Source organism: Montipora foliosa, chromosome 1 (assembly GCF_036669935.1).
Source record: "Montipora foliosa isolate CH-2021 chromosome 1, ASM3666993v2, whole genome shotgun sequence".
NCBI classification, from domain to species: domain Eukaryota; kingdom Metazoa; phylum Cnidaria; class Anthozoa; order Scleractinia; family Acroporidae; genus Montipora; species Montipora foliosa.
The window spans coordinates 8,907,836-8,934,329 of NC_090869.1; the positions used below are offsets into that span (position 1 = coordinate 8,907,836).

General features: G+C 37.2%; 3 protein-coding genes across 4 annotated transcripts in view; 2 read left to right on the forward strand and 1 right to left on the reverse strand.

Annotated features, from left to right (window-relative positions):
- Positions 1 to 2,306, forward strand: part of LOC137974620 (bolA-like protein 3) — a 12,453-nt gene extending 10,147 nt beyond the window's left edge. The window contains exon 4 of the mRNA XM_068821569.1: positions 107 to 2,306. Within this exon, the coding sequence (XP_068677670.1) occupies positions 107 to 181 (75 nt within the window). The 3' untranslated portion in view covers positions 182 to 2,306. The remainder of the gene's footprint in view (positions 1 to 106) is intronic.
- Positions 1,548 to 10,304, reverse strand: LOC137973906 (uncharacterized). 2 transcript variants are annotated; one of them, XM_068820897.1, is made up of 8 exons: positions 10,087 to 10,304; positions 9,127 to 9,226; positions 8,726 to 8,800; positions 7,599 to 7,678; positions 4,071 to 4,167; positions 2,942 to 3,100; positions 2,057 to 2,127; positions 1,548 to 1,684 (listed from the first exon to the last, which is right to left on the reverse strand). In XM_068820897.1, the coding sequence occupies exons 1-8, from the start codon at positions 10,257 to 10,259 to the stop codon at positions 1,603 to 1,605; spliced, it is 837 nt and encodes a 278-aa protein (XP_068676998.1). In that variant the 5' UTR covers positions 10,260 to 10,304; the 3' UTR covers positions 1,548 to 1,602. The 2 variants fall into 2 exon arrangements, with proteins under 2 accessions (XP_068676998.1, XP_068676937.1); XM_068820836.1 differs by having other exon boundaries at positions 4,071 to 4,170.
- Positions 10,305 to 10,342: 38 nt separating this feature from the next.
- LOC137973333 (casein kinase II subunit alpha-like) lies at positions 10,343 to 25,902 on the forward strand. The gene is made up of 13 exons (XM_068820153.1): positions 10,343 to 10,822; positions 13,970 to 14,081; positions 15,510 to 15,611; positions 16,959 to 17,009; positions 17,693 to 17,752; positions 18,905 to 18,988; positions 20,154 to 20,264; positions 21,458 to 21,511; positions 21,960 to 22,007; positions 22,762 to 22,862; positions 23,841 to 23,946; positions 24,063 to 24,105; positions 24,891 to 25,902. The coding sequence occupies exons 1-13, from the start codon at positions 10,728 to 10,730 to the stop codon at positions 25,046 to 25,048; spliced, it is 1,125 nt and encodes a 374-aa protein (XP_068676254.1). The 5' UTR covers positions 10,343 to 10,727; the 3' UTR covers positions 25,049 to 25,902.
- The last annotated feature ends 592 nt before the right edge of the window (positions 25,903 to 26,494 follow it).

A 26,494-nucleotide genomic window follows, 5' to 3' on the forward strand; every position in this document is an offset into this window, starting at 1 on the left:
TCTCAGATTGTTTTAAGATAATAAATAAACAGAAAACTCAAAATGTTATAATAAACCTCTAAGAATGTCCAAAACACCATGAATTTTTTGTTTATTTTTTTTTTAGGCCTTAGCAGATGAAGTTAAACAGATGCATGGCTTGAGGATCTTTACGGCAGTTCCTGGAGAAAGTCAGAGTTAAACTTTTGTGACTCCTCAATTAACGTTTGGTCAAGACTGTGTCACAAACGATGGAAATATTGCCTTTGTCGGAGAAGAGATATGAAGAGTTTCTGGGCCTAGCATCCTCTATTTGCTTATCTATTATGAATTATGCGTTAGTACTGTTGTGTAGGATGCCATAGGCAGACAACTACATTAACAATTTGAAGTTTGGTTGCACATGTAATCGTACAATGTATTTTACATGTAGCAATCAGCCACATGCTTGTGCTTACATGTATCTCTGTAGTGAAGCCCTGCTTCCTTGGGTTATACTGCTTTGATAGTTGACTGCCTAGTTTTCTTTTTTTTTTTTACTTTACTTTCACATTCGATTCTGGTATTTTGATAGCACTACTCTTTTGTAATAACAGACAAACCAACTGTCAACATCCAATTCCAACACTCTTCTTGGATAAGGGAGTGCCTTGTTTTAGTAATTTTAATGCCTTTACTAGAACTTAAAGTGCTTTTTAATTAATATTGTTTCTAAATGCTAAATTTCTGTGGGGTAGCGCACAAAACAAAATTACAGCATCACTGTACAAAAAGACAATGAGGGGGATGATAGCATGTTTAAGACTTTCATGCACCAGTGTTTTTTATGAGCCTGTTGCCAACATGAATACATGGTTCAGTAAAAGGGCATAATTTATTCTGTAGCATGATGAGCAATATGTAATAAAATTTTCAAAAATGGTTACTATTCAGAGAAACACCTGCATTTTTTAAATACTGTACATGTTTGTGTTAAGAAGCAAGTTATGAATATAATTACATTTGAATTTTGCTCTAAAACTAATACAAGTCAGTTGTAACTAAAGTTGCTTGTAGTGTACAAAAATATCTAAATTTTAATCAAACATATTGTTTCTAAAATCCTCATTTAAAATCCTATGGATCACAGAATTAACTTTTTGATCCATAAAAAAAGCCAATGGCATATGTTTTTCCTTTGTAAACTCCCATTCATTAAAACAAAACTAAGTTACTGTACATATACAGCATGTATGAGACAAGGTTGAAATCATACCAGTACCAGTACAGGCAAAACTGAAAATCAGCTTGGATCATCACAACTTCAGTATTTACATGTACATGTAAGCATGATGCCCAGACCTTTCTGGTGTAAGATGAAAAAATACAGTGTCAAGTGTAACATCTGGTCCACCAGGCACTGTGTTAGGAGTTTGGTACGCAAAAAATCACAACACCACTCTTTGAGGTTTTTGGTAAGGTCTTGCTCTTTTTTGCTAGTTTGGTGTACAGTGTGCAGTCATCGTTAGTAACAGTGTGGATTGGTACATGTACTGGTCTGAGTTCATATTAGTCTAGACTTGGACAGTCCTGCATGTAACTTTTAGAATTAAAAAAACATAGTCAAATAGGTCAAGGCAAATGCTAACTGTAACCTTTTGCTGAAGTTTTACAGCATGATATTAAGTTAAATTTTTCCTTCATGACCATCATCTCCTCTTTGATACTAAAAGAGAAAAAAAGGATTTAATAATCTTATTGAGGGTCTAGGAGATTCCCTAGATTTAACAACCATTAAGATAGGTAAAAAGGTAAAGTCACTTAGTTTATTTAACGTCGATAGTTCCTTCAGCTACGAGGCTGGTATCAATGGAAGCACAAAATGTACCCTTTACCCCCCTCCCTCTGTCAGTGCTCCATTTTACGGGTATTTAATTAAAGCTATAGCTACACATATCAGAGGAAAGTCGAAACAGACATTGAAGTCACCGAGGGTCGAACTGAGGACCTCTTGCTCTGAAAGCCGTGCACTAATCAACTGAGCTATGCCTGTTCTACGTATAATTATAATAAACAGTTTTTTTTGCTTAGTACAAACCTTAAAAACAAAGGCTTAAAATGCTGATGAACCTCTTGCTTTGTCAGATCTACCACATCTTGCAAAGAATACTAGAAGATTTTAAAATACTAGTTAATTTTGAAGAAAACATTATAGGGAAAACATTAAGTCTATGAACAACAATGCTATTACAACTGAAACGCTGTATGAATAAACAATGTGAATGTTCTTCATTTTAGTATTAACAACTAGAAGTATCAAATAAATTGGCAGGAATGAACTACTGTAACTGTTGTGTGGACAGCAATGAATGATAATAAATATGTTGCAAGGTGAAGGCAACATGGTGTTTTTATAGTACAATTACATAGGTGATTACTGAAAATTCTCTGTGCTGATTGGTTGGCGATGAGGTGATTATCATGCGATAATCGCCTATTAAATGCTATTTCAAAATGGCCACAATCCGTTTTGTTGACTAGAGGTGACAGACGAAGAAATTAATTAATACGTTAAAAATATTTTTTTTTTTCACCTCAGGCTCGGTGAATAAAAACCTCGACAATATTCACCTCGTCTTAAGCGAATAATTGTTAAATGTACTGTATTCATCAGATTGTCTTCATTTGCTTTTGCAGAGGTTTCACCAAAAGAATTAATCTTCAGTTGTTACAATGATACAGTTATTTTTAGGGTTGTGTTTAGGTCAGAGGGATACCTTCATGGTAATGATTGCTTGTATTTAGAATGCAGCAATTGCGGAGAAAGATACGGTGTAGAGGTACACATACAGGTAGCGACGTTTGTTGAAATCAGAATGCATCAGTCATTGACCTCATTACCGGTAAGTGCTTTTCTGGGCACTTGTCGGGAATGTTACTTTAAAAAAGTTGAATCTATTGACTTTTACTGTTTACAACTTACCTTATCTATACTTGCCTGTCTCCTAAAATAACAGTTACCCTCCTCATCTTCATACACTGGATGAAGCTGGATGTGAGCATGATTTTTCTCTCTTGTAAAGTTTTGTTTTTTCCATGAAAACACTGTTATTTCCACCACATAAAGAGGTGCAGCACATCCCTAAAAGGAAGCATTTATGAATTCTTATTCAATGCCAACCAATTTGCGATTTTAAAAAAAATGGCAAGGGTGAGAGTTTACACATGTGGGAACTTACAGGACCTCCAGATATACACTGTCATTTAATTCTATTGAAATTTAAGATGCCTAGTGATTGAAAAAAACACATCCCTCCTTTATGCACCAGGCCTACATCTCCATAGTTGTGAAATGACATTTCAAATTCTCACATCCTGCTCCCATCAAAACTTGTAGCTAAGTCCTTACAGCATCTGTGATTTAATCCCAAGTTCATGGGTACAACCTCCAATCTGGTCAGATTTTTTTCTGTCTTCCTGCGGGCACATTACTGGGGCTAACGATCAGATGGACTTTATTGGAAACACAACCATTTAACAATAGCACTTCAAGTTACACTCTAACAATTATTGAATTATAAGTGCTACATGGCCAACATTCTTCCTTCATGAATCTTAAGGGCACCCTATGGGAACTCACGCAGGGCAGGCAGCTTTCTATATAACTTTGTGGTTGCAAACTTGCATGTTTTTTGCTTGCATGCTAAATCGTTATTTGTCATTGAGAGCATTAATGACTAACGGTACTTTTAGCCTCCTGTATGTAAACCAATCTTTGCAGATGGGTCTTAAATTCCTTTTTGATCTCTGTTGTGCATTCTTAGTAGTTTAAAATTGTCTGTGGATTTAGCTTGCTATTAATGCCTCTTATTTACATGTACAGCATTACGACCAACTAAGGTACACATGTACATTGTAAGTCTATCATCCTCCTAAAGGTGTCCGTGGCTTTCAAGTCAGTGTTTCAAGGCCATGTCAAGAAGTGTCTGAATTTACCCATAACAGGGTGTCTGTGTTGCATCAGATACACTGTCTGTTTCCATGAACCCCCAAAAAGTGCTGCATATATTGTAACCCAAAAGTCACTTTACATCTGAGACTCTTCAACTCACCTTCCGAAAAGCATCCATGGCTTCCTTGTCACACCAGCAGCAATGTGGTGTTCGCAATAGGTGAGGTCTCATTCGGTTGCTATCAGTTTCATCAAATCTACTGGTACAAGTGGAATACCATAATGATTATAAAAAAAAGTGCATCTTACATGTACATGTAGCTAGCCAAAGTGGGTTGCAAGAAGCCGTCTGAGGGAAGGTGGGGGACAGTACAGCCCAAGAAGACAATGTTAGTAAGACACATGAATGAAGGGGTAGTTTCTAAAGAAACTGTGGTGCTGCGTCGGTGGGGAAGTAGTATACAAAAATTTGGTTTTATCAACGGAGTTGATAATGTAAATTGGCCACCGTACAGAGATTCTAAAAGCTGACGTTTCGAGCGTTAGCCCTTCGTCAGAGCGAATCGAGGGATTATGGGTTACGTGTAGTTTTTATAGTAGAGTAGGAGCTACGCTATTGGTGGTAACATGGCAACGTGAAAAATAGGAATATATTAGTTAAATGAAAAGCGTTCGTTAATACCGTGAGGATTAAGGGTGCCGATTTGAAAGATGAATTTTTGTTCCAGATTCTTGCGGCTTTCCGTCGTACCTAGATGTAGGGAAAGGCCGCAGATAGCCATGTGTTTTTTGGAGTGGTTAGGCAGATTAAAATGGCGAGCGACTGGCTTGGATGCATCCTTGTCATTCTTCTCAACATCGCGAAGGTGTTCGCGGAATCGGTCACCTAGTCGTCTACCTGTCTCACCAATGTATAATTTATTGCATAACGTGCAGGTTATGCAATAAATGACATTTGCGGAGGTACATGTGAAACGATCGGTGATCTTAACAGATCGCTTAGGTCCCGATATCTTGCTAGTGTTAACAATGAAAAGACAAGTTTTGCATCGTGAGCGCGCGCATTTGAAAGTGCCGGGTTGCTCGTTAGTTTTGAGCGCGCTTCTAACTAAAAAGTTGCCTACGTTTTTGTCGCGTTTGAATGAAATAAGTGGAGGTTGCGAAAAGATTCTACCAGTCTCGGGATCATTTTGGAGTAATTTAAAATTACTAAGAATGATGCCTTTGACTGCGTGATTATGAGGATGGAAAGTGAGGGTGAATGGAATTCTGTCATTCTTATCTTTTTGTGACGTTTGTAGTGATGACTGTCGATCAAATTGTTGGGCGCGATGATGGCCCGCTTTGACCACAGAGACAGGATAGCCACGTTTTTCGAAGAACTGGCACATCTCCTCTGATTTGCTGGAAAAATCGGAGTCATCACTACATAGACGTCGAAGTCTAAGAAATTCGACGTCGACGTCGATGTCGAATTCGAATTCGAATTCGAATTCGACGTCTATGTAGTGATGACTCCGATTTTTCCAGCAAATCAGAGGAGATGTGCCAGTTCTTCGAAAAACGTGGCTATCCTGTCTCTGTGGTCAAAGTGGGCCATCATCGCGCCCAACAATTTGATCGACAGTCATCACTACAAACGTCACAAAAAGATAAGAATGACAGAATTCCATTCACCCTCACTTTCCATCCTCATAATCACGCAGTCAAAAGCATCATTCTTAGTAATTTTAAATTACTCCAAAATGATCCCGAGACTGGTAGAATCTTTTCGCAACCTCCACTTATTTCATTCAAACGCGACAAAAACGTAGGCAACTTTTTAGTTAGAAGCGCGCTCAAAACTAACGAGCAACCCGGCACTTTCAAATGCGCGCGCTCACGATGCAAAACTTGTCTTTTCATTGTTAACACTAGCAAGATATCGGGACCTAAGCGATCTGTTAAGATCACCGATCGTTTCACATGTACCTCCGCAAATGTCATTTATTGCATAACCTGCACGTTATGCAATAAATTATACATTGGTGAGACAGGTAGACGACTAGGTGACCGATTCCGCGAACACCTTCGCGATGTTGAGAAGAATGACAAGGATGCATCCAAGCCAGTCGCTCGCCATTTTAATCTGCCTAACCACTCCAAAAAACACATGGCTATCTGCGGCCTTTCCCTACATCTAGGTACGACGGAAAGCCGCAAGAATCTGGAACAAAAATTCATCTTTCAAATCGGCACCCTTAATCCTCACGGTATTAACGAACGCTTTTCATTTAACTAATATATTCCTATTTTTCACGTTGCCATGTTACCACCAATAGCGTAGCTCCTACTCTACTATAAAAACTACACGTAACCCATAATCCCTCGATTCGCTCTGACGAAGGGCTAACGCTCGAAACGTCAGCTTTTAGAATCTCTGTACGGTGGCCAATTTACATTATCAACTCCGTTGATAAAACCAAATTTTAGTAAGACACAGTCTGTTTGTAGATGACTCTAGGTCTTTAAACCAAGGAACAAAAGAAAACTCCTAAATAAAGTAGCGGTGACCAGTGTACAGTAAGGGCATTGTTAAACTGATATTCTTTGTGCAACTTAATGTATTGCAATGCAGGCAATGGAGCCAATGAAAACCTCAAGTGATCATCAAAATTGCAACAAGTTGCATAAAAGATTGCCTGTCCTAGTGTAACACCCATCCAGCAACTTGTCAAGCAATATGAGAATGTGTTTGTCACAACAAAATTGCAAGGCAAGTTTAATTTTATGAATTTTAATGCCAAAATTGATAGATTCATAGATATGAACATAATTAAAAAGTACTGTACTACCAGCTCTTAACTACCGGTAATAAGTTAGAGGGCTTTATTGCTGTCAGTTATCAACGATCTGTGCTGTTTCTTTGAAAATTAATATAGATTAACGTGGCTTGAGCTTGCAATCCAATCGAAACCCAGTACCTGGTCAGCAGTCAACTTAGAAAAAAAAAAGCTGACCCTTTAAACTCTAGTCCACGATATGGTAATGTGATACTGGTGTCAAATGACAGGTGTCAATTGACCATAACATGGATGGATGTCCACTATCAAAGGTGTATGCTGTAAACTACAGTAGCTGGAGTATGGCAGCAATGTGGGGCCCAAGTATACATGTCAAGTATTGATTGACTGCTTGATTTATTTTTTATTTAAAGATTCACCCTAAGATGGGTTTAAATACAATAGGACACTAAGTCCCCTACAAGGTATTTACACCAAAAAACCCAACCCCTCAAAACTAGAAAACAAAGCAACACTTTCCACTCATTACTGAGATGATCCACCACAAATGTTTTTTAAATATTGTCTCTCCTTTATTTGGGCCACATATGGGGCCTGGCATGGGTATTACAGTCATGTAGATCAGTGTTACATTGTATCTCTCATAAAATTTAATTTCTCTTTTTTAACTCAACTGTAAGCCATACATGACAATGATAATGTCAGGAATTATTTCTACTCCAATTATATTGCAAGCTTTTTTATCACGAAGTTAATTTCTATAATCTTCATGATGTGAATAAGCATTAGTAACCAGGAGACACTGGGAGAAAAGGACAAAAATCAGGAGTCTCCCGGTGACAGGGAGAGTTAACAAGTCTGCCACAATAAAGAACAGGAAAAAAAACACAGCTGCATGTACTAACATATCCATATCATCTTGCTGCTGAGGATGAAGTTCCACATCATCTGTTTCTGTATATTCTACAACTGGTACAAATTCAACCTAAAAAAAATTCTAACACATTTTATGATTACAGTAACATAAATTTTTACAGTTAAAGTCGAAAACAAAGAAACACTTGTAGTTTATCAACATCTATTATCAAACTTAACAGTAATTTATCAAGTGGCTACGTGCACCCAATAAATGCCACTTATTCAGGTCAGGTGGATGGATGTTGGTACCAATGAAACACCAGACCAAGATCTTTTATCAGGGTTTTGATCTTAGTTGAACAAAAACCATGTTTAATCTCAGATCAAACACTTTTATGTGAATGAGTTTTACACCTGCCCAATGAATTAAATTTCAACTTGGTGCATATAATATTAATAACAAGAATTTTGTTCACTTCTTCTTTTCAAGGTAGCAACAGATTCCATATACAATGCCACACACAGTCTTTTGAGGCCTAGGATTATTCTTTCTGCACACTTTTTCGCTACATCCATGTATTTCCATCACAAGTTTGCTCAGCCAATAATTCAATGACAATGCATCCATTTCTTCAATTGGAGTTGAGAGTACTCCAACCTTGTGCAGATCACAATCTTTAAACACACTTCCGCAATCCAAAACTGGCACTTCAACGTTTCCTGCAGTTTGCTATAATTTCATTAAAAATATGGTCACTCAGTCCATTTGTCCTTGCATTTTGCCGAGCTTGGAATGGCTTCATAACTAAAATGTCAAGTCTTCCACAACCGTTCTTGGCTCCCTAAACTACAACAGGTAAAACACTCCTGCTTTGCACAAGCTGTGATACCAAGTTGTGAAATGTAAAATTACAGTGTATGCGTATGACAGAATTTTAATAGAAAAATACCAAAACTGTAACACCAAATATTTCTGGACCTTCGGCGTTGTGCCTTTCATCTGTTTCTCAGTGTATGGAATGCATGACTAAAAACTCGCACTCACTTTTGACCTACATGTATTTCATAATGTTAACATAAAAGAACAATAATTATCCAAATCAAAAGAAGCACTTTCATCCTGAAAGGCCATTAACAAAAACTAAGGAATGAGTCACTGTAACAAAGGGCTTACTTTGTAACATTCTTCTGGGACTTTAGGAGTATATCTGCTCAATGCATCTTTAACAGCAATTTTAACATGATCTTTCTGTGAATCAAGTTAAATAAACAATTAATAATAATAGCTAGTACTAACTAATTTAAAGAGGAAGAAAGAAAGTCTTCATTTTCCCCATAATATTAATTTTACATGTAGGCACAGAGCCAGGGATACATAAAAGAAAGTACAGCAGGCCAACCTTAACAGTGAGTGCCACATCCAGAACACTGGTGAGGTTACATTTGCATTCTGTGCAAATTCCTTTCTTGTTTGGCCTAGAGAGCTAGTAATTTCTTCCACCTAATAAACTGTCTTTATCTGGAGCACAATTTGCCTAGCGCATGCACACACCATAAGGATCTTGCATGAGTTACCTGGTATTTTGTCAAACGTAGTCCTTTCACTTTTCCATCGTCAAAAACTCCAAGATAAATAGTGCCCCCTTTGCCTGTATTCAGGAATGCATTGATATTCCTGATAATAAAAATAATAATGCAGCAATGATAATTAATGCATGGAAGGCAGACCACCATCTGTTGGTGTGGTTGGTATCCTTCTACAAAAAAAAAATTTCCTGTAGGAGTGTTAGGCAGTTTGGATTTGCTTGAAAATAAAGTTTGAAAGAAAATTCTTCACTCTGGGGTTCAAGAAAAACTTTTGCAAAATAATGCCTAAAACAGCTTGTGAAAACAAGAAAAAAAAGGACTCAGTCAACATTTTCTTTGTTGTTTTTATTAAAGTACTTTCTTACAAACTTTATTTTCAAGCGAATCGCAACCGCCATATTATTTGTTTGTTTTGTTGTTGTTTTTTTGTAGATACATATCAAACACACCAAAAGAGCAGCGGGTCTAAAACACAGGTCACATTCCACAGGTCACTCATTGCAGGTCATTGTTTTACCTTAACCCTAGGCCTAATTGGGGTTTTTAGGCCTAGCATTAGCCAATTTGAGGGTTTTGGGTCACTTTCAAAAATGCAAAACAATGACCTGCAACGAGTGACCTGTGGAATGTGAACTGTGTTTTATACCCGCCCCCAAAAGAGGCTGCCCATGGTCTGCCTGTGCCAAGGTCTACAAAATTATAATCAGACAATCATGATCTGAAAATATAACTTTTGCTATCACAAAATTTGCCTTGGGGCCTGTATTTCGGTCAATAACAAGGAAAGTCGTCATGCGTCATCAACGATCACGTGACAGTTCAGCATCAAAATTCCATTCATGATTATCCTTGCAGAACGCGCAAAATGTGCTTCAAAAGTAAATATCCTACATTTCTAATCATAATTTAAATCTTCAAGTAGCGCAAATCAAAATTAAGGTTACCGACCTTGACACAGCTTTTCGTGATCTCTTTTCAGTCCCAGGTATATAACACCACGGAGGCAAGTCTTCGACTACAATATTTCTATGGCCTTTAAATTCATGGGTTTTGTCCTCATCATAGGGAATAACTGAATCCAAGAAATAAAATGGTCGTTTTATCGGAGCGAAACGAGCCATGCATCAGTCTCTCAGTCCGCCATCTTTCTTTTCCTTTTGCTGTGTCCCAGGCTCTGAGCAAGCCTCGCTTTCGACTCTACCCGCTTTTTGGCATTTCCTTCAGCCACCGCCATATTCTCACGAACTTTTCTGCCTTTTTATGAGGTATTTACCCTTGGTACTTCGAAAGTACAACGTATGAAATTACTTTAACTCCTTCTTTTGTGTATGATAAAATTCTCAGATTCTGTTGAGGCTTTAGGCTTCGAGTCTTCTCGAATATTCGCCGTAAGATAATACAAAGAAAATTGCACCTCATTTGGAACAACGTCGTCAGTCTGCTTTTACCTGACCAGGATCAAGAAAGAAAAAAAGAAAAAAGGCACTTAAGTCACTACGCGTTAAGTCATCTGGGTAGTATATCGGAACTGGAGGCAAATAAACTTCACTTATTTGCGAGCGGCGTGGAGTAAAACGCTGACAAAGTCAATGGCAAACACCGCTCGTGCTCGAGTTTACTCTGATGTGAACGTGCATCGTCCCAGAGAATATTGGGATTATGAATCTCATGTCATTGAATGGGGGTGAGTATTCTTGTATTATTATCATTAATCGCTAAAATTCTTTTAGAATTGTAACCTTTATAGATGTATAGTTAACACGGCCATTTGGGGCTTGTGCAAGCCGTACATGATTGCAATGAGATTGACGTGCCTTGGACAAGGTCATCAACGTTGGTTGATTGTCTTAAACCAGGCGATGAAGAGGAATTGATCTACAAACTGTGATTGTTCATGTGCACTATTTCTTTTGTAAGCAGCTGACACTTGGTTTTAATGTAAGAAAACTGCGGTCCTTTTTTAAAGGTACCGGTATATCGACTTTCGTGTCAAATAAGTGAGATGCCATTGCTATTGTTTCTAAACTTCAACTTACGTTGAGTATAGTTTTATAAAAGAATTTGACAAACGTGACTCGTGGTGAAATTAACGTGAGGTTAAACAAAATTCTCTATAGCTATTTTTAAAGTTTATGTGTATGTTATAAAGTTTGGCCCTTTTAAAAATACTGTCGTTGGTACATGTAATTATCAGAAATTTAAGTGTTGCTTATAGTCTTCTCCGACTCCTCTACAGAAAATTTCAGTGTGTTTCCTGTTTCTTCATGTGTAGCATTTCTCCTTTGATATAAATTTATATCTTAAAGTTTATTTCTTGCATGAGGCCATTAGGAATTCTTCATAACTCGTATTACCAGTAACACAAGATTTTTGTGGTCGAAACAAATAAATGTTTAATTACAATCAGCAGAAGTTAGCAAGTTTAATTTTAACACCTTAACGTGTAGCTCATGCTTCAAAACCTGTCAAAATTTTTCCTTGTTAGTAACTTGTCTGTAATTCCAACTTTCATAGGTAGTTAAAGGTATTAATCCTGATTCCGAATGAAAATCTCGAATGAATATCAAGATTTTTGGCAGAGATGGCAACTTTAAAAATGGAGCCAAAAATTAAGTTCAGCACAAAGCATTTATTGTTCTTCTAGTGTGCTTTCTATATATATGTACGATGAATCTACGAAGGGTTGATCAAAGTTAACCATGGGAGGCTGATTTTACCTGTACAATGTAATAACTCTGCCTTGCTTGTATTAATGATTGGTTCACGCTATCATCTTTGCGTTCGGTCTCATACATGATTTCCTACCATCTAACAAAGGGTAGTCAAAATTCCAAACAACAGGCGATATGGCTAGCTACCTTAACAATAGTACTAGTGTTTTGTAACTTTTGCTTGCCATAATTTTTCGTAATCTATTCTTCATGGGAAGTATGGGCTTGTACATGTATTTTGAATGACAGTGTTGTCAACTTTTGAAGTACAGGCATTCCTTCTTATACATCTTACTCCAAAATGGCCATGATTTGAAAAATCTTTTATTTGCTTGCAGAAAATTTGCCTTTGCTGCCTCGTTCGAGGTTAAATGTTCTCTTCAATTTTAAGATAAGAACAAGGCAACAAGGGCGAATTTGCAAGCAAACAAAAGAATGCAAAAATGTGTATTACAGTATGTACATGTACATGTATGTGTGTCACTGGACAAATTGTGTTTTAGTCAGTCCAGCATAAAAATGAAATTATTTTGGCAAGGAATTTGGAAAGTTTCCATGATTCCCTGATTCTCAAACAGTGACATGATATGGACAGGATACATCAATTGCTGAAACATTGTACAAGGGGATGCATTTTACTGTGCTCTCTAGATATCAGTGTTAGACACTTAATGCTGCCCAGTTGCCCGGGGCAAGCGAAAATATATCCTTGGGCAAGTAAAACAGAAACGATTTGATTGGCAAGGATGAAACTGACTACATGTAATAATAACAGAAACACATAAGGGTTGAAACGTGTAACGCGCGTTCACAGCTTCCGAATATTCAGTGCGAACTGATTGGTTGAATGTTTCATTGCTAAGTACCATATTTGGAAACCCCTCGCTCTTGTTGTTCCAAATATGGTACTTAGCAAATCGAATATTCAGAAGCTTGTTTCCAAGCACACAAGGGGCCGTTACACGTTTCAACCCTTATGGGTTTCTGATAATAATTTATGAAGTAGTCACTGCAAACACGATAAAAAAACAACAATGTTTAATCTCTTTGCTGTCATTTATTTTTCCGTTAAAAATATGTTGGTACAAACCGCAAAACAGATCAGAAGGAGGAACATGTTTGTAGCCACCATCTTTCAGAAAAGAATGTTTGTTACAATGTAACCCAGTTTTTGCACGGTCAAATGCGCTACCAAACAAGCCCAGAAGAAAATTCTACCTTTTGTCAAGCAATTTCAACCAGCTTTGAAGGAATAAAGAACATACTACAGTCGAACCTCGATTATCCGGACTCGTTGGGACTAGACGAAATAGTCCGGATAGTGAAGGGTCCGGATAATCGAGAATATGAATATTAATGAGGAACAAAAAATGATTACATTAAGATATCGTTTGGAAAACAATATGGTCTACATCTTCACTATCCGTTGTGAATACCTGTACATATGTCAGCAAACGTCATGATCTTTTCCTTGTTCTTGCGGATATCAGATATCTGCCGTTTACTAACGCCATATTAATCGCAAAATTGTAGCCTGTTTATCTTTTATCGAAAGAACAGATCGCTTACGCTTCAAGGACATGAAACAAACTCGCCTTTACTTCACTTTTCAACGCTGTAGTTTTAAAAAGAATATGGCTACGGATCTTGATCATGACTAATAAATGTTCATGACAAAATTGGGACCAGAGAAAAAGTCCAGATAATCGAGGTCCGGATAATCGAGGTTCAACTGTATTGGGCAAATGGCATTTAATTCAAAAGCAGCCTAATCTCAGATAGATATTCAAGGAATCTCCCTTGATCTCTTACAGAAAAGGAAAATCGCTTAATGATATCCTTGTCAAAGCAATGCTGTGAAGGCTACTAGAACATCATGAACACACAGCAAGAGTGACATTGGTCTGTCAAACCCATTTTACACACATGTTACACAAATCTGACATTTTTGCAAGCCTCTTTTGAGTTTTAATGGGCAACCAAAAAAACAAAACTGGTTACCCAAAGGGCAAATTACTAAAAAAGTAAGTGTCAAACTCTGGATGTGCATTGTGCACATCTTTAGTGACTATAATACTCCACATACTTATACAGTGTATGTGTATTTTAATTTTCTTTAGTCAGCAAGACAATTATGAACTGGTTCGTAAGCTAGGCCGAGGAAAGTACAGTGAAGTCTTTGAAGCAATCAACATCACAAATGATGAGAAAGTGGTAGTTAAAATTTTAAAGGTTAGTTAATCTGAAGGGAAATTATTTTTATTCTTAAGGGGCTAGGTCATGCTATTTTAGGTACTTTTGTTTAATTTTGTTAATTATTATGAGCTCAAAATGTCAAATAGGCAGAGCAAGAGTCTTTCATTTGCAAAATCACGGCCACATAACAACTGAGAATGATTTTCCAGCTGTGTAAATGACATTTTGATATAGGCTGACATAAATTTGAAAAAAGGTGTGCCGACGTTTTTCAAATTTACCCAAATTCAATCCATTTCAATCTTCAGTTTTGTCCATCCATGTCCCTTCTTGGCCTCCCTGTGTTTTGTTAGAGTTCTTCTATAGTTTTAAACAGTTATTTTGATATTTTAGTTAATTCTATGACCATTCGGTCAGTGCTGAAATTGCCTAAAATTGCGTGACCTAGCCCCTTTAACCCTTCCCCACCAGCTGAGAGTGAGACTTACAGAGTTTGCTCTGGCTGATGCCAGACAATTCTCAATAAGGGCCCAGTAGCTGGCAAAAACCACCTTTCAAAAGCCATCTTTAACCAGCTCCTTTCATCTCATTTTACCACCACTCAAGATGAAAAATCTCACACTTGTTAAATTATCATGAAAGAAACATTTAGAATATTATTCTCCCTGTTTAGAGTGAAATTGACGGCATATTTTATGAGGGTTAAACAAGAGAAATCACAACAAAACTGCTTGCGCTCAATCGTTCGTGCAAATAGTGTGGAACGCCAGGAAGATTAATTTTTATCTAAATAGTTCCCAGTCTTGCGCTTAATCTGACGAAATAACATGGTGTCTGCGCCATGGAAGCAAGCTCTAATAGAGAACATTTCTCCGCCTTCAGTCAAGTGAGCCCAGCTCACTTTCATGGCCACCAACTTTTAATTATAAGCCTTCTACTTTCAATTTATTGACAGCCCTGTGATAGGGGGCGCTTTATAATAGGGTAGCAGCATCCAGTTCTACTCAAAAACACTCTCCTTTTATTGGGATGCTATGATATTACTTTTATGTAGCACATTGCTCACGCCTATGTGGTTGAGTGTGTTTCACAGCATCATACATTCAATGCAAATTTTTGTACAAGGTAAAAACCAATAATATTATTAAAGCAGTTGCACCCCTGCTCCCCTCTCACATTTACTGAGTGTGAGACAGGTGAGGACTTTTAGCATGGAGTTCTTGGTTGTTGCATTTGCTCGCATGTTGGCCAGTAGCTCACCGTTTTTGCTTCCATCTTTTACATACAGTCTGTTACCGTTTTTTGTACAAAAATTATTTGAAATCTCGTTTCCTATTTGCATCGATGGTAATGTAAAATTATTGCAAAATTAATGTTTTTGACAATGATGTACCACAGTTGATGTAACATGAAAAGTACCATACACTATGTATGCAATATAAACATGATATATTTCTCTTACAGCCTGTTAAAAAGAAGAAAATCAAACGGGAGATAAAGATCTTGGAGAACCTCCGAGGAGGGCCCAATATAATTAATCTTCTTGATGTTGTCAAGGATCCAGTGGTATGCATCATTAAATTAATGTACAATGCTGTTGAAATAAAATTAATGGTGAATTGCTCCATCTGGTGTTGAGGAGTTCTGAAAAAATTAAGAAAAATGCATGTCATGCTACATTTCCTTTCGTAAGAGAGTTTAAACAGTATTAAGACAAAAATGTGAGGCATAAAACATGACATCTGACAGGATGCGGTGATGCAGATCCGCATAATCCTCTAAAATCCGCATTCTCCGCATAATAACAATATTTTCCGCATAAAACTGAAGAAATGCCTGATATTAGTGATAAATCAGCTGCTTACCATCCTCACAAGCACAAAAGCCAAAGAGATTGACTACTTTGAAACGCTTATTTTCCTGAACATTGAAGAAAACACGCCATTTCGTTTGCAAGATGAAAGTTCGTAAGCAGTTTCTACGAATTTTTCAGCAATGAGCCTGGACTCTAGTTAAACCGTTTCATAACATACCCTGAGCTTGAACTTTTTAAAAGAGATGCAACAAGGTATGAAAATATAGCCGCAAGTTATAGTACTTAGGAAATTAAATTGATCATTAATTTTGTAAAAGTAGGGAGAATCATTGCAATAAAGTGGTACAAAACAAAATTGGAGCCCGCAATATGTATGTTTAAAACAATACTGAAAATGGTGAATGATCGAGGGAATGAATCATGGTTCAACCACATCACAATTTTGTTCCATATCTCCAAATTGAAACAAAATTCATGACGAAAAACAAAATAATTTTTTTATTGCTTTATTTATTTTAGCAAAAGTTTCAGCAAAATGCCGATTACTAACCCTTTTAACGGTGAAAGCTGGTCGCAAATTGACGATATTGCAAAGGGAAATAAATCAGTCGTAAATGCGACTCTATTGGTCGCAATTTCGAGTCCTGATTTACCATAAGCATGTAAATACATTGGACGGGCCTAGTTATTAGTTCTATAAATTGTTTAAATTTCCACGTAATCCGGTGCAATTTCCGCATAATCAAAGCATATTTACGCATAATATGGCCAAAGATTTCCGCATCCTATCAGAATCCCTGCATAAAAGCAAGTGGAGAAATTACAAATCCAAGGAATATTTATTCTGGTTTTGTGGGGTGAAAAATGTTCGAGAACCAACAAGATTTTCTTTGAACTGCTTTTCTATTTCATTTTTGAACACTTAAAACTCAACATAATGATACAGCCTTCCAGTTAATGCATGACATTCTCGTTACACATGTATTATTATTTGTGAGTGTGGTTTACACATTGATGAATGACTGTGTTTTGCAGTTATGAGGGATAACTCTATTTTAGAATTTTTGCCTTGATGTACATTGTATTTCTTGTTGCAGTCTAGAACACCTGCTTTAGTTTTCGAGTATGTTAACAACACAGATTTTAAGGTGAGTTGCTTCAGACCCTGCTTAGGCAATTATAATATTATTATAGCTATCAATTGGAATTCATGAAATTGAGCTGCAAAATAAAATTTAAGAGAAAATCTTAGGATGTCTTAGCCAGAGCCAGTGTTTTTATGTTAGCAAAGGCTTTTTAAAAACCGATGATTAATGAGCTCAAGTACGATTTTGAAACCAGGGGCCCATTTCTCGAAAAGTCCCGAAACTTTACGGGCCATCTAGGGGTGTCACAATTCCCTTTGTGTCTCAAGAACGGAGAGGGTTTAAGTCTTCAAACTTCACAGCCCTTTTTTTTTTGTTACCTTGAAAACATGGTAAAAGATCGGCTTTCAAAACAAGCTGTTGGCAGTTTCACAAATGGCTTTTCGGCACGAAACGTTTTTGGGACTTTTGAGAAACAGACGTGAGTGGCCCTGGACCATTTTTACACTTTCCCCACCACTCCAAGTCCATGACTTTTACTATCTAAGGTGGTGGCATTATCCCTATCAAAATAATGCCCGCATTGCAGGCTAAGAATGTCTTGATGGGAACCTCTTTAATTTTTACCTTTATGTCAAAAACTTGATAAAACCACTGTGACAGTTACTTGAATTTATGACAATCAGATATTCTATCATTTTCGAATAAATTTACATTTATTAAAGATATCTGTATTTCTTTCACAGCAACTCTATCAGAAATTTACTGATTTTGACATCAGATTTTACTTATATGAACTTTTGAAGGTAAGTGGTGCTATTTTTGGGATTTTAAAATATGAAGAAGTGACTTAAATAGGCCATTTCCGAGTTCTTGCCTGGCTCCTGTTCAAAGCGAGGCTAAGTGCGAAGCTTTTGTTATGAAAATTAGTTTTCATTCTTATGTAAAGTAGAACTAATTACCATCACAAAACCTTTGCACTTAGACTCGCTTTGAAGAGGAGGTAGACATGAATTTTAAAAATTGCTAAATAATAATATGAAATCATTCCTTACAGTACCATTCATGCAATGTCATTTATACAGTGTCATTATCAAGTCAGAAATCAAGTGTCTTTTGGAATCATTTTAAATTTCTTGATGTAAAGCAATCAAAATAATGGCATTTTCTTAAAATTCAAAATTAGCTAACCTCTGAGTTCCTAAAGACCTGTACATGTATGTACCTTGTTTGTACAAAAGGTAAATCTGAGAAAAAAATGCTATTTCTGACATTATTGTAGCCTGCAAAATTGGCAGAAATAGATATTTTGCCGGCTCTGACCAGAGGACTGGGTCCGGTTGTCTGGTGGGGATTATGGGTTCATGTAATTTGTCATACAAATAGTGAACCGTTAGGGATTTGAATCAGTCTAGGTTCAGCTTTCTTCGCCTACTTTTTTTTGTTGTTGTTGTTATCTTTTCCCCTTAGCCTCCATGGGGTAGTGGCACTTGCATAGGGTTTGGAGAATACGTTCCCTCATTTCCGAAGGGTTTTGGGTTTTCGTATCCGGCAGGTGCCCAGTGTACACGGTACTTTCCGTTAACAAGTTTTTAGGAGGTCAGTACCATCAAGTATGCTAATGTATTGTTATGCTGGAGCAGAGTTTGTATGCATATGGTAAGCAAAATAAACCGGCTTGTGGCACTTGTTGTCCTACATGCCCATGTATCTACACCTGTAGTTGTGTTGTGATTGAGTTAGTCGTGTTGTGTCTGATTGGGTAGTGGAGTCAAAATATTAGTGTGAACAGCTTCATTGCTCAGTGGTGGTAGTGCTAAAGGATTATTTTGTGTTGTATGGTTGCTGAATATTAACTAGTGTGTAACTTAAAAGCATTTTTTACAGTCTAACAGTACATACATTTTGTGGTGAATGCATGCAGATAGAATTAAATAAAAGTCATTCTGTTGCTTTAGGCCTTGGATTACTGTCACAGCATGGGAATCATGCACAGAGATGTGAAGCCTCATAATGTTATGATTGATCATGACAACAGAAAGGTATGTGTTTTTCTAAAGTGGGTTAAGGATGTCAACTGGGTTAAGCTTCTTTAGTTAAATATTTGGAGACAATGTATTTTCCTAAGTTGCCACTAAAATATCTGGAGAAGTCGCAATTAGCAACTAATTTTCACCTCGGATCTTTTTTAAATACATGTAAAAATGATTAGCAGTTGCCACTTTGCCACTACTTTAGCTAAAATATGTAAAGAAAATGGAAAAAAACTATTTTGTTTCTTGTCGTAAATTTTGAATTGTGGCGTAATTTAGCTGCAAAATTGTGTGCACAATCTTGATCATTTGCTATTTTCAGTTGTTTCTTCACACACAAGTACTGCAGGCTCGTTTTGTTAAGTGGCTGGCAAAACAATACAATGCAATGACTTTACGACTACAATTTGTGAAATTGCAACAGAATTTTAATGTCATTGCAAAATTGTGACTGGAAATTGTTTTTAAATTTTGAGCCCTGTTCCATAAAGCACTTCACATTAATTTTTCGCTTTAATTTGCTATTGGCACTTAAAACTTTTTGTGGTTTGAGAGAACTAAGTTAAACTTTATTTTTGTTTCAGTTTTACTAAAACCACAACGAGCTTGAGCAATCGCCATATTCTTACAGTATAGGCATAATTCATTTATCGTTTAAGAGTTGCAGTTGTCCCACCCGCCAACCGACGTACTCTCTAAAACCCTTGTACACGTATGAGTTGAGGGCAATTTTTCAGTTGATTTTAACCACAGTGTATTGACTGGTTAATAGATTTTACTCTGTCTAACGCCAGACGATTTTACTTGTCAATTGGGGAAGGTTCAGGAGTCAATGGATAAAAGGTCATAAAGGTTGACTTACTGACTTACACCTGCGCTCAAAATCGGGTACATTTGAACCTGTTAGTTTACAGTAGCTTCTGAGTGCGTGATAATTGGAAATTCACCGTAACACCCGCAGATAAGCTGCACCTTTTTCCCAAAAATTGTTGCTAGAAATCAGGGCTGCGGCTTATCTTCTGGGAAAAAAGGCCTACTTTCCACAATTCAAAAAAAAAAAAAAAAACAACAGTTTTTCCTGGTTGTATACTACATCCTTCACTACAATGAGCAAGCCTTGACAAATGAAGCTGAAAATGTTTATTTTTGTGTGTGTTTGTTCATTTTCAATCAGCTACGATTAATAGACTGGGGGTTAGCAGAATTTTATCATCCAGGTCAAGAATACAATGTCAGAGTGGCATCCAGATATTTCAAAGGACCAGAGTTACTTGTTGATCATCAGGTATGTACTGCTTAAGGTGGGCTAGTGTCTCTGTGGTATTCTTTGCATTGTAATACATGTACATGTAATACCGTAATGTTTGGTAAACCAATAAATAGAGTGAAAGAAGCGAACAAGTAAGTTTAACGTTCCTTCACAATCAGTGAGTAATAAAAATCTTACAAATGAGCCAGCCATGAAGTAATTGTTTATGATAAAAGTATAGAGATCATACAGTTTAAGTGTTTTAATATTGAGACTATCAAACTACTGAACAAAAGACCTCAAACAAGTAGCAAAATGTTATTTTTTGAAATAAGAGAAATGTTTACCTTCCATACCTCGATTAAATACTTTTAAAACTTTTTTGGGTTTTCTGAACTATTTTTTGGAGAAAACTAAGCAATAAAAGAACGAAAAGTGTAAAAACTATACTCTGGTTGGCCGCCATGTTTACAAATTTGACTCCCGCCATCGGTGCACTGGCAGAGCACGCCAAAGCTCAACAAACTACTTGGCAATAAAAACGCATGGACGATAATATTTTTCACTAGTGAAGAAATCTTCCGACCAATCAAAAGGCTGATACAACAATTTGCCACTAGTGAAAACATCGTCTGTTGAGACAATTTAACAAACTGAAAGTGGTTCAGCCGTATCTGTACTCTTATTGGCAACAATGCATTTGTAAATCATCTTCACAGTGGTCAAAATGTTGTGGACTCACGGGGCATATTACCACAATAATCAATGCCAAAGAAAGTGTTTTTTTCAGGGCATGACCAAAATCATGACACAAAGAAAGAGCAAGTGCTTTCTATAACTTCTGTCAATATAATTGGTTTATTTCCGAAAATGAGCGTTCCTGATTGGCTATTACATTGCTTGCAAAATAGAGTACCAACATTACATGTACATTGTAGCTCAATCCAGGTGGCACTGAGTCCAGGAAGCAAACCTTGATGACACTGGTGCAAGGCCAGTACACTTACCACTGCACCCCTGTTTTGAGTTGAAGGTAGAAAAAAGCAGGCATATTATTTTTGGTAAGAGTTATCGGCGGACATCTTGGATAGTGATACTAACAGAGGCCTGAGGCGAGTCAAAAAAAATTGCTCTCAGTGAGAGGAGGACAGTATGAAATGGTAGTTTTTTTTTTTTTTTTTTGCTTCTGTGTGATCAGTGATAAAAAGTATTGTTTTTGTCCTTTCCAGGAATACGACTATTCTCTTGACATGTGGAGTTTTGGCTGCATGCTGGCCAGTATGGTGAGAATCTCTTCCACGCATTAAATGAGCAGTTCAAAAAATTTTGTCTTTGTTCAAAAAATTTTTGTTTTTGTTTTTGTGGAGTTGGCGAGATAGCGAGCGACGACGTAAGAGAACATGTGGGCGAAGCTAAAAATGGGCCTGGTCGCAGGTTAACGCTTAAAGGTCACGTGCTTCTGTTTCAAGGCAATGCAAGAAAAAGGCGGGAATCGTTAAATCGTTGCCCGATATGACCACTCGTGTTACGTACGAAAATTACACTTCGTAGTTCCCGGATGTAGTGATCGTATTGATTCTAGGAGTGTTTTGGTTCCCGCTTAAACACTCCCGTCCATATAATAAAATGAATTGCGTTATTTCTGCCAGTTTTTACTATGTCAGTTAATGATACATGTATATTGTGTCATGTACATGTGTATTAATTTTATTTAATTCTTTGTTATTGAAGATTTTCAGAAAGGAGCCTTTCTTTCATGGACATGACAACTACGACCAGGTAAGCAAGTTAGTTATTAGTACAAGCTACGGTTGTGTAACATCTTTCTTCGAGCAGAATGCTGTTGGCCCTCCTTTGTTCAGCGAGTTCCATTTACAGGTTTCTCACAAATGAGTTGTTTGAGTCATTTGGCCATTATGAAATGGAGATGAACAGATGGCTAGGCTACTGAAAGTTTATGATTTCTCTTTCAAAGCTCTTGATACCTGAAAATTTAAGACGTACTTCTCTGGTGAGGTCCACCAAAACCAATAGTTTTACTTTCTGTCAATAAATTTTAATTCAAGATCACATATTGGTAATGGTAAAGTACACACTACTCTTTGCTAGGGTATCAACATTAATTCATCACTTTAACAAGTGATGCACCATCTCAGGCCCTTTTCAAACGTTGAACTTTACATGTGCCGAATCTAATGTAAAAGAGCGAAAACAATACGGGCCTGAGATGGGTGCATCACTTGTTAAAATGATGAATTAATGTTGATACCTTAGCGAAGAATAGTGTGTACTTTACCATTACCAATATGTGATCTTGAATTAAAATTTATTGACAGAAAGTAAAACTATTGGTTTTGGTGGACCTCACCAGAGAAGTACGTCTTAAATTTTCAGGTATCAAGAGCTTTGAAAGAGAAATTATAAACTTTCAGTAGCCTAGCCATCTGTTCATTTCCATTTCATAATGACCAAGTGACATACAAATCCCGGCCTTTAAAAAGTAAACATTTAATTGTTTATCTTTATCTCTCAGCTGGTCAGAATTGCCAAAGTTATAGGAACCGATGAACTGTTTGAGTATGTGGAAAAGTACCATATTGAACTAGACCCAAGATTCAATGATATCCTCGGGAGGTGAGCTACTTTTGAGTCGTGCTTCCAGTGGAGGCTTGACAAAATGTACTTTTCAAAGGGTAACAATGGGCAAGTTCTTTTTGAGATTTTTACGTTGGTTCATACAAGAATTATGTCATCACTTTGCCTTATCGTATTTTTATATGTGGAAAAAAAAAAAAAGAAATCCAAGAGGTTTTGATTCTCTGTCTGCCAGCTGATGATCTCCCTATTTAATGCATTTCCTTGCTTTTTACAATGGCTGAATGACAAGTTTAATCAAAACAATTTAAGCTTGAGTTACGATGCCTTCGACAAGGGCAACTTTCTCAAGCACAATGTTGTCAAGTTTTGGTCAATTTGGCTTGTGTTTTCTTCAGGCGTAGTTCAACCTGCTCCATGTTGCTTCCTTTCCTGCTGAAACGTAAATCTTGTAATCAAACAGTCTGGAAGAATAGACCTTATTCATGAATGGCGGCCAATTTATAATTCTTTTGTCGAAGTGCAAATTAGCCTACCAAGCCTCGATACCATACAGTGAATTGAAAAGAATTCTTGCTCTAAAATGAGGCTTGTTAGGCTAATTTGCACGTTGACAAAAGAATTATAAATGTGACCGCCATTTATGAATAAGATCTATGTCGAGTCGGAACCGTCAAGCTTGTTTGTGCTATGACCTGATGAGTTAGTTCCTTTTCGTCAGATTTGCTACAACTCTATTTCTCTATTGCTTGTGTGACTAAAATGCTTTGAACAATTAATTGTCAAGTGTTGATGAGCTTTCTCTGCTAGATGTCGCTCAACTGTGTGGGCCATTGGCTGAAAAATGTCAGGTCCATTGTATAAATCTTGCCTGTCTTTTACGCACTGTTGTGAATGATCTCTGAGGTACCCTCATACATGTATATTTCATCTCATATTTTAGTGTCATCATGTAACTGTGCAAGCATACAATAATGGCTTTTATTAATTGGAGATCCTTTTTCTTTATTGTTGCAGACATTCCAGAAAAAGATGGGAAAGATTTACTCACTCAGAAAATGAACTTTTAGTAAGTCCAGAAGCAATTGACTTGTTGGACAAGCTCCTAAGATATGATATTTCGGTGAGTATAGAGTGATGGTGGCACTGTGTTCCACATAGTAATTGTACAGAAACCTGGCCATGCAAGTAATTGCAAGAGGATTATAATAACATTGACTTTTGTTCATTTAATGATAGGAACGCCTGACAGCAAGGGAGGCCATGGAACATCCATATTTCTGTGAGTTGCACATTCCTATTTGCAATCAGTGCGTTCAGTAATAGGACAGTTCCGAGTTCATGTCTGGATCCTCTTTAAAGCGAGTCTAAGTGCGAAGTTTTCGTGATAGTAATTAGTTCTACTTTACATATGAATGCAAATTTCACAAGAAAAAATTCGCACTTAGACTCGCTTTGGAGAGGAGGCAGACATGAACTCGGAAATGGCCCTTACAGTTTCGTTTTTTACCTCTCAAAAGAAAGCATCGAAAGCGCAATTTCCAAATTCTTCATTACAATTTTTCACGTTCTATTTATTTAAAACGTATCCTTAGACACTTGGTTTTTCCCCTTTTCTTTCCACGGAGATGACCATTTAACACCAATTTCTCAAGCCTTTTTGGAAGACTTTTAGTTCAGCACGTTGATTGAATTTGCCGTCCTCTACCTTAGAAGATTGCATGAATCAGTTGCAATTATGAGAGCGGTTTTCCGATTGAGTGTCGTAAGACGAAAACCAATAATTACTTCGACCAATCGCAGCAGGTTCAAACAGCGCAATGAACCAATCCAAATTCGTAGCAATTCCATGTAACTTGCTTACAGCTCGTGAAAAATCGCGCGTGCAAATCGCGATTGGCTCAGTTCGGTTTTCCTTCTCTGTGGTTGATAATCTAGCGCGAGATTCTTTAACCAATCACTAAGCGTAGCAAAATTTGCAATCGCGTAATTACTTTTCACAGTCATTTGAAAAGTTCTTTGTTATTATGTTGGTTAACTTTGTCTATTTCACATGTCACTTTGTAGACCCAGTGGTAAAACAAGAACAACAGAGATTAGCCTCTGGACAACCTGTGATCAACTCGCCTGTGCCTATGCAGTCCAGTGGCACACCGACTCAGCCAATTGGCTCTCCAATCCCACCATCATCGACATCACCGCTTCCAAATTCCACACCTGCGTGAAACAGCTTGGGATGAAATGGTTCCATTCAACTGAGAATTAAAAAAGAAGTCTCTTTTGGGCAATTTTCTTTTTGTGTTGCGGTGATTTGAGAGATATAGACAGAAGTCAGTTACTATCGCCATACTAGTTTTCCTTCTTTTTGGGGGGAAGGGGGAAGGAGGGGGGGGGGGGAATGGAGTTGAGGAGGTGGGGGGGGGGAGGGAGGGTGGCTGTGAACTAGTCCTAAATTATACTTTACATTATAAACGCGGGATTTTGGCTAACTTTAACCTCTAAACGTTTTTCTCTCAGATAGTACATGCATGATCGGCCATATTCGCGGATCGCATGTTACTGCACGGCGTATCTAGAGATATATATTATATTGTCTCCGACCGTACTTTAAGTTACTTCTCTTATTCTTTTTTCTCCCTTTTCCCTCTCGAACTCGATATTAAATAGACAGTTGTTTAGCCTGAAGAAAACTAGTATTGGAGTCGTATAAGTCTTTGCCCCCTGAAAGACATTTTCGATGTCGAAGGTGACGAGATTTACCCTGTCAAAATTCCATGGCGTGTTTCCACGAAACCACCAATACATGTCGCGAGTAAAAAGGCCTTTTCCCGTTTGAAATTCTTGGTCAAGTTTTTGGAAGACATGATGAACGATAAAAGATAATGTTAATTTAAGAAAAAAATTACAAAGAAAGAAGAAGAAAAGGCTCGTGTCATTCCTTTTTCCAATACAGCGTGACCAATTAAAGCATTGCTTTTGTTCTTCTCTTTAGCCGTACTTGCGGGTGCAGAAATATACTGTACAAAAGTATGAGCCAATGTTATTTTTACAAGCATCTTTTATTAAAATATTTATGATACATTCCTTTTATTTCGATTTGTGCGAGATTCAAAAACCATTCGGAATGAAAATCATTGGTGAGGTTAAGAATAGCACTTGTTTTCGTTATTCTTCGACTAAAGTCAGCAAATATTTCCGTTATCAGTTAAAATGAAATTGGATCTCAAGTTGTCATGAAGGTTGTTGTTCGTTTGTGAAGAGATCACTCTTGGAATTGGTGTTGCTGTTGTTATGAAAATGACCTCTCCTGCCGTCATTCGCTTGCCTTAAAATGTACAAGCTGGTATCAGTGTAGGAGGTTTTTTTTTTTTGAAATGTTCTCAGTATTCGTAATGCTTCCTGTTCTAATAGATGCACTAGGAGTGCCTGCTGTCTTTTAAATAACCCTAGTGACGATGTATTGTTCTGAAGAATGCACAGTTTTGATGCAGAAAGTATCAGCTGGGCAAACTGATATGCCCTAAGACAAGTTATCTTTGTTTACACGGAATGCGGTGTAAACGTTTGGCCTCAAAAATAAAGTACAAGTATAAGTTAAACACAGTGTTCTGTTTTTGTTGGTTTTCAGCCGTTTTTCTTTTTTTCACCGTTATTTTTTCTTGACAAAGAGA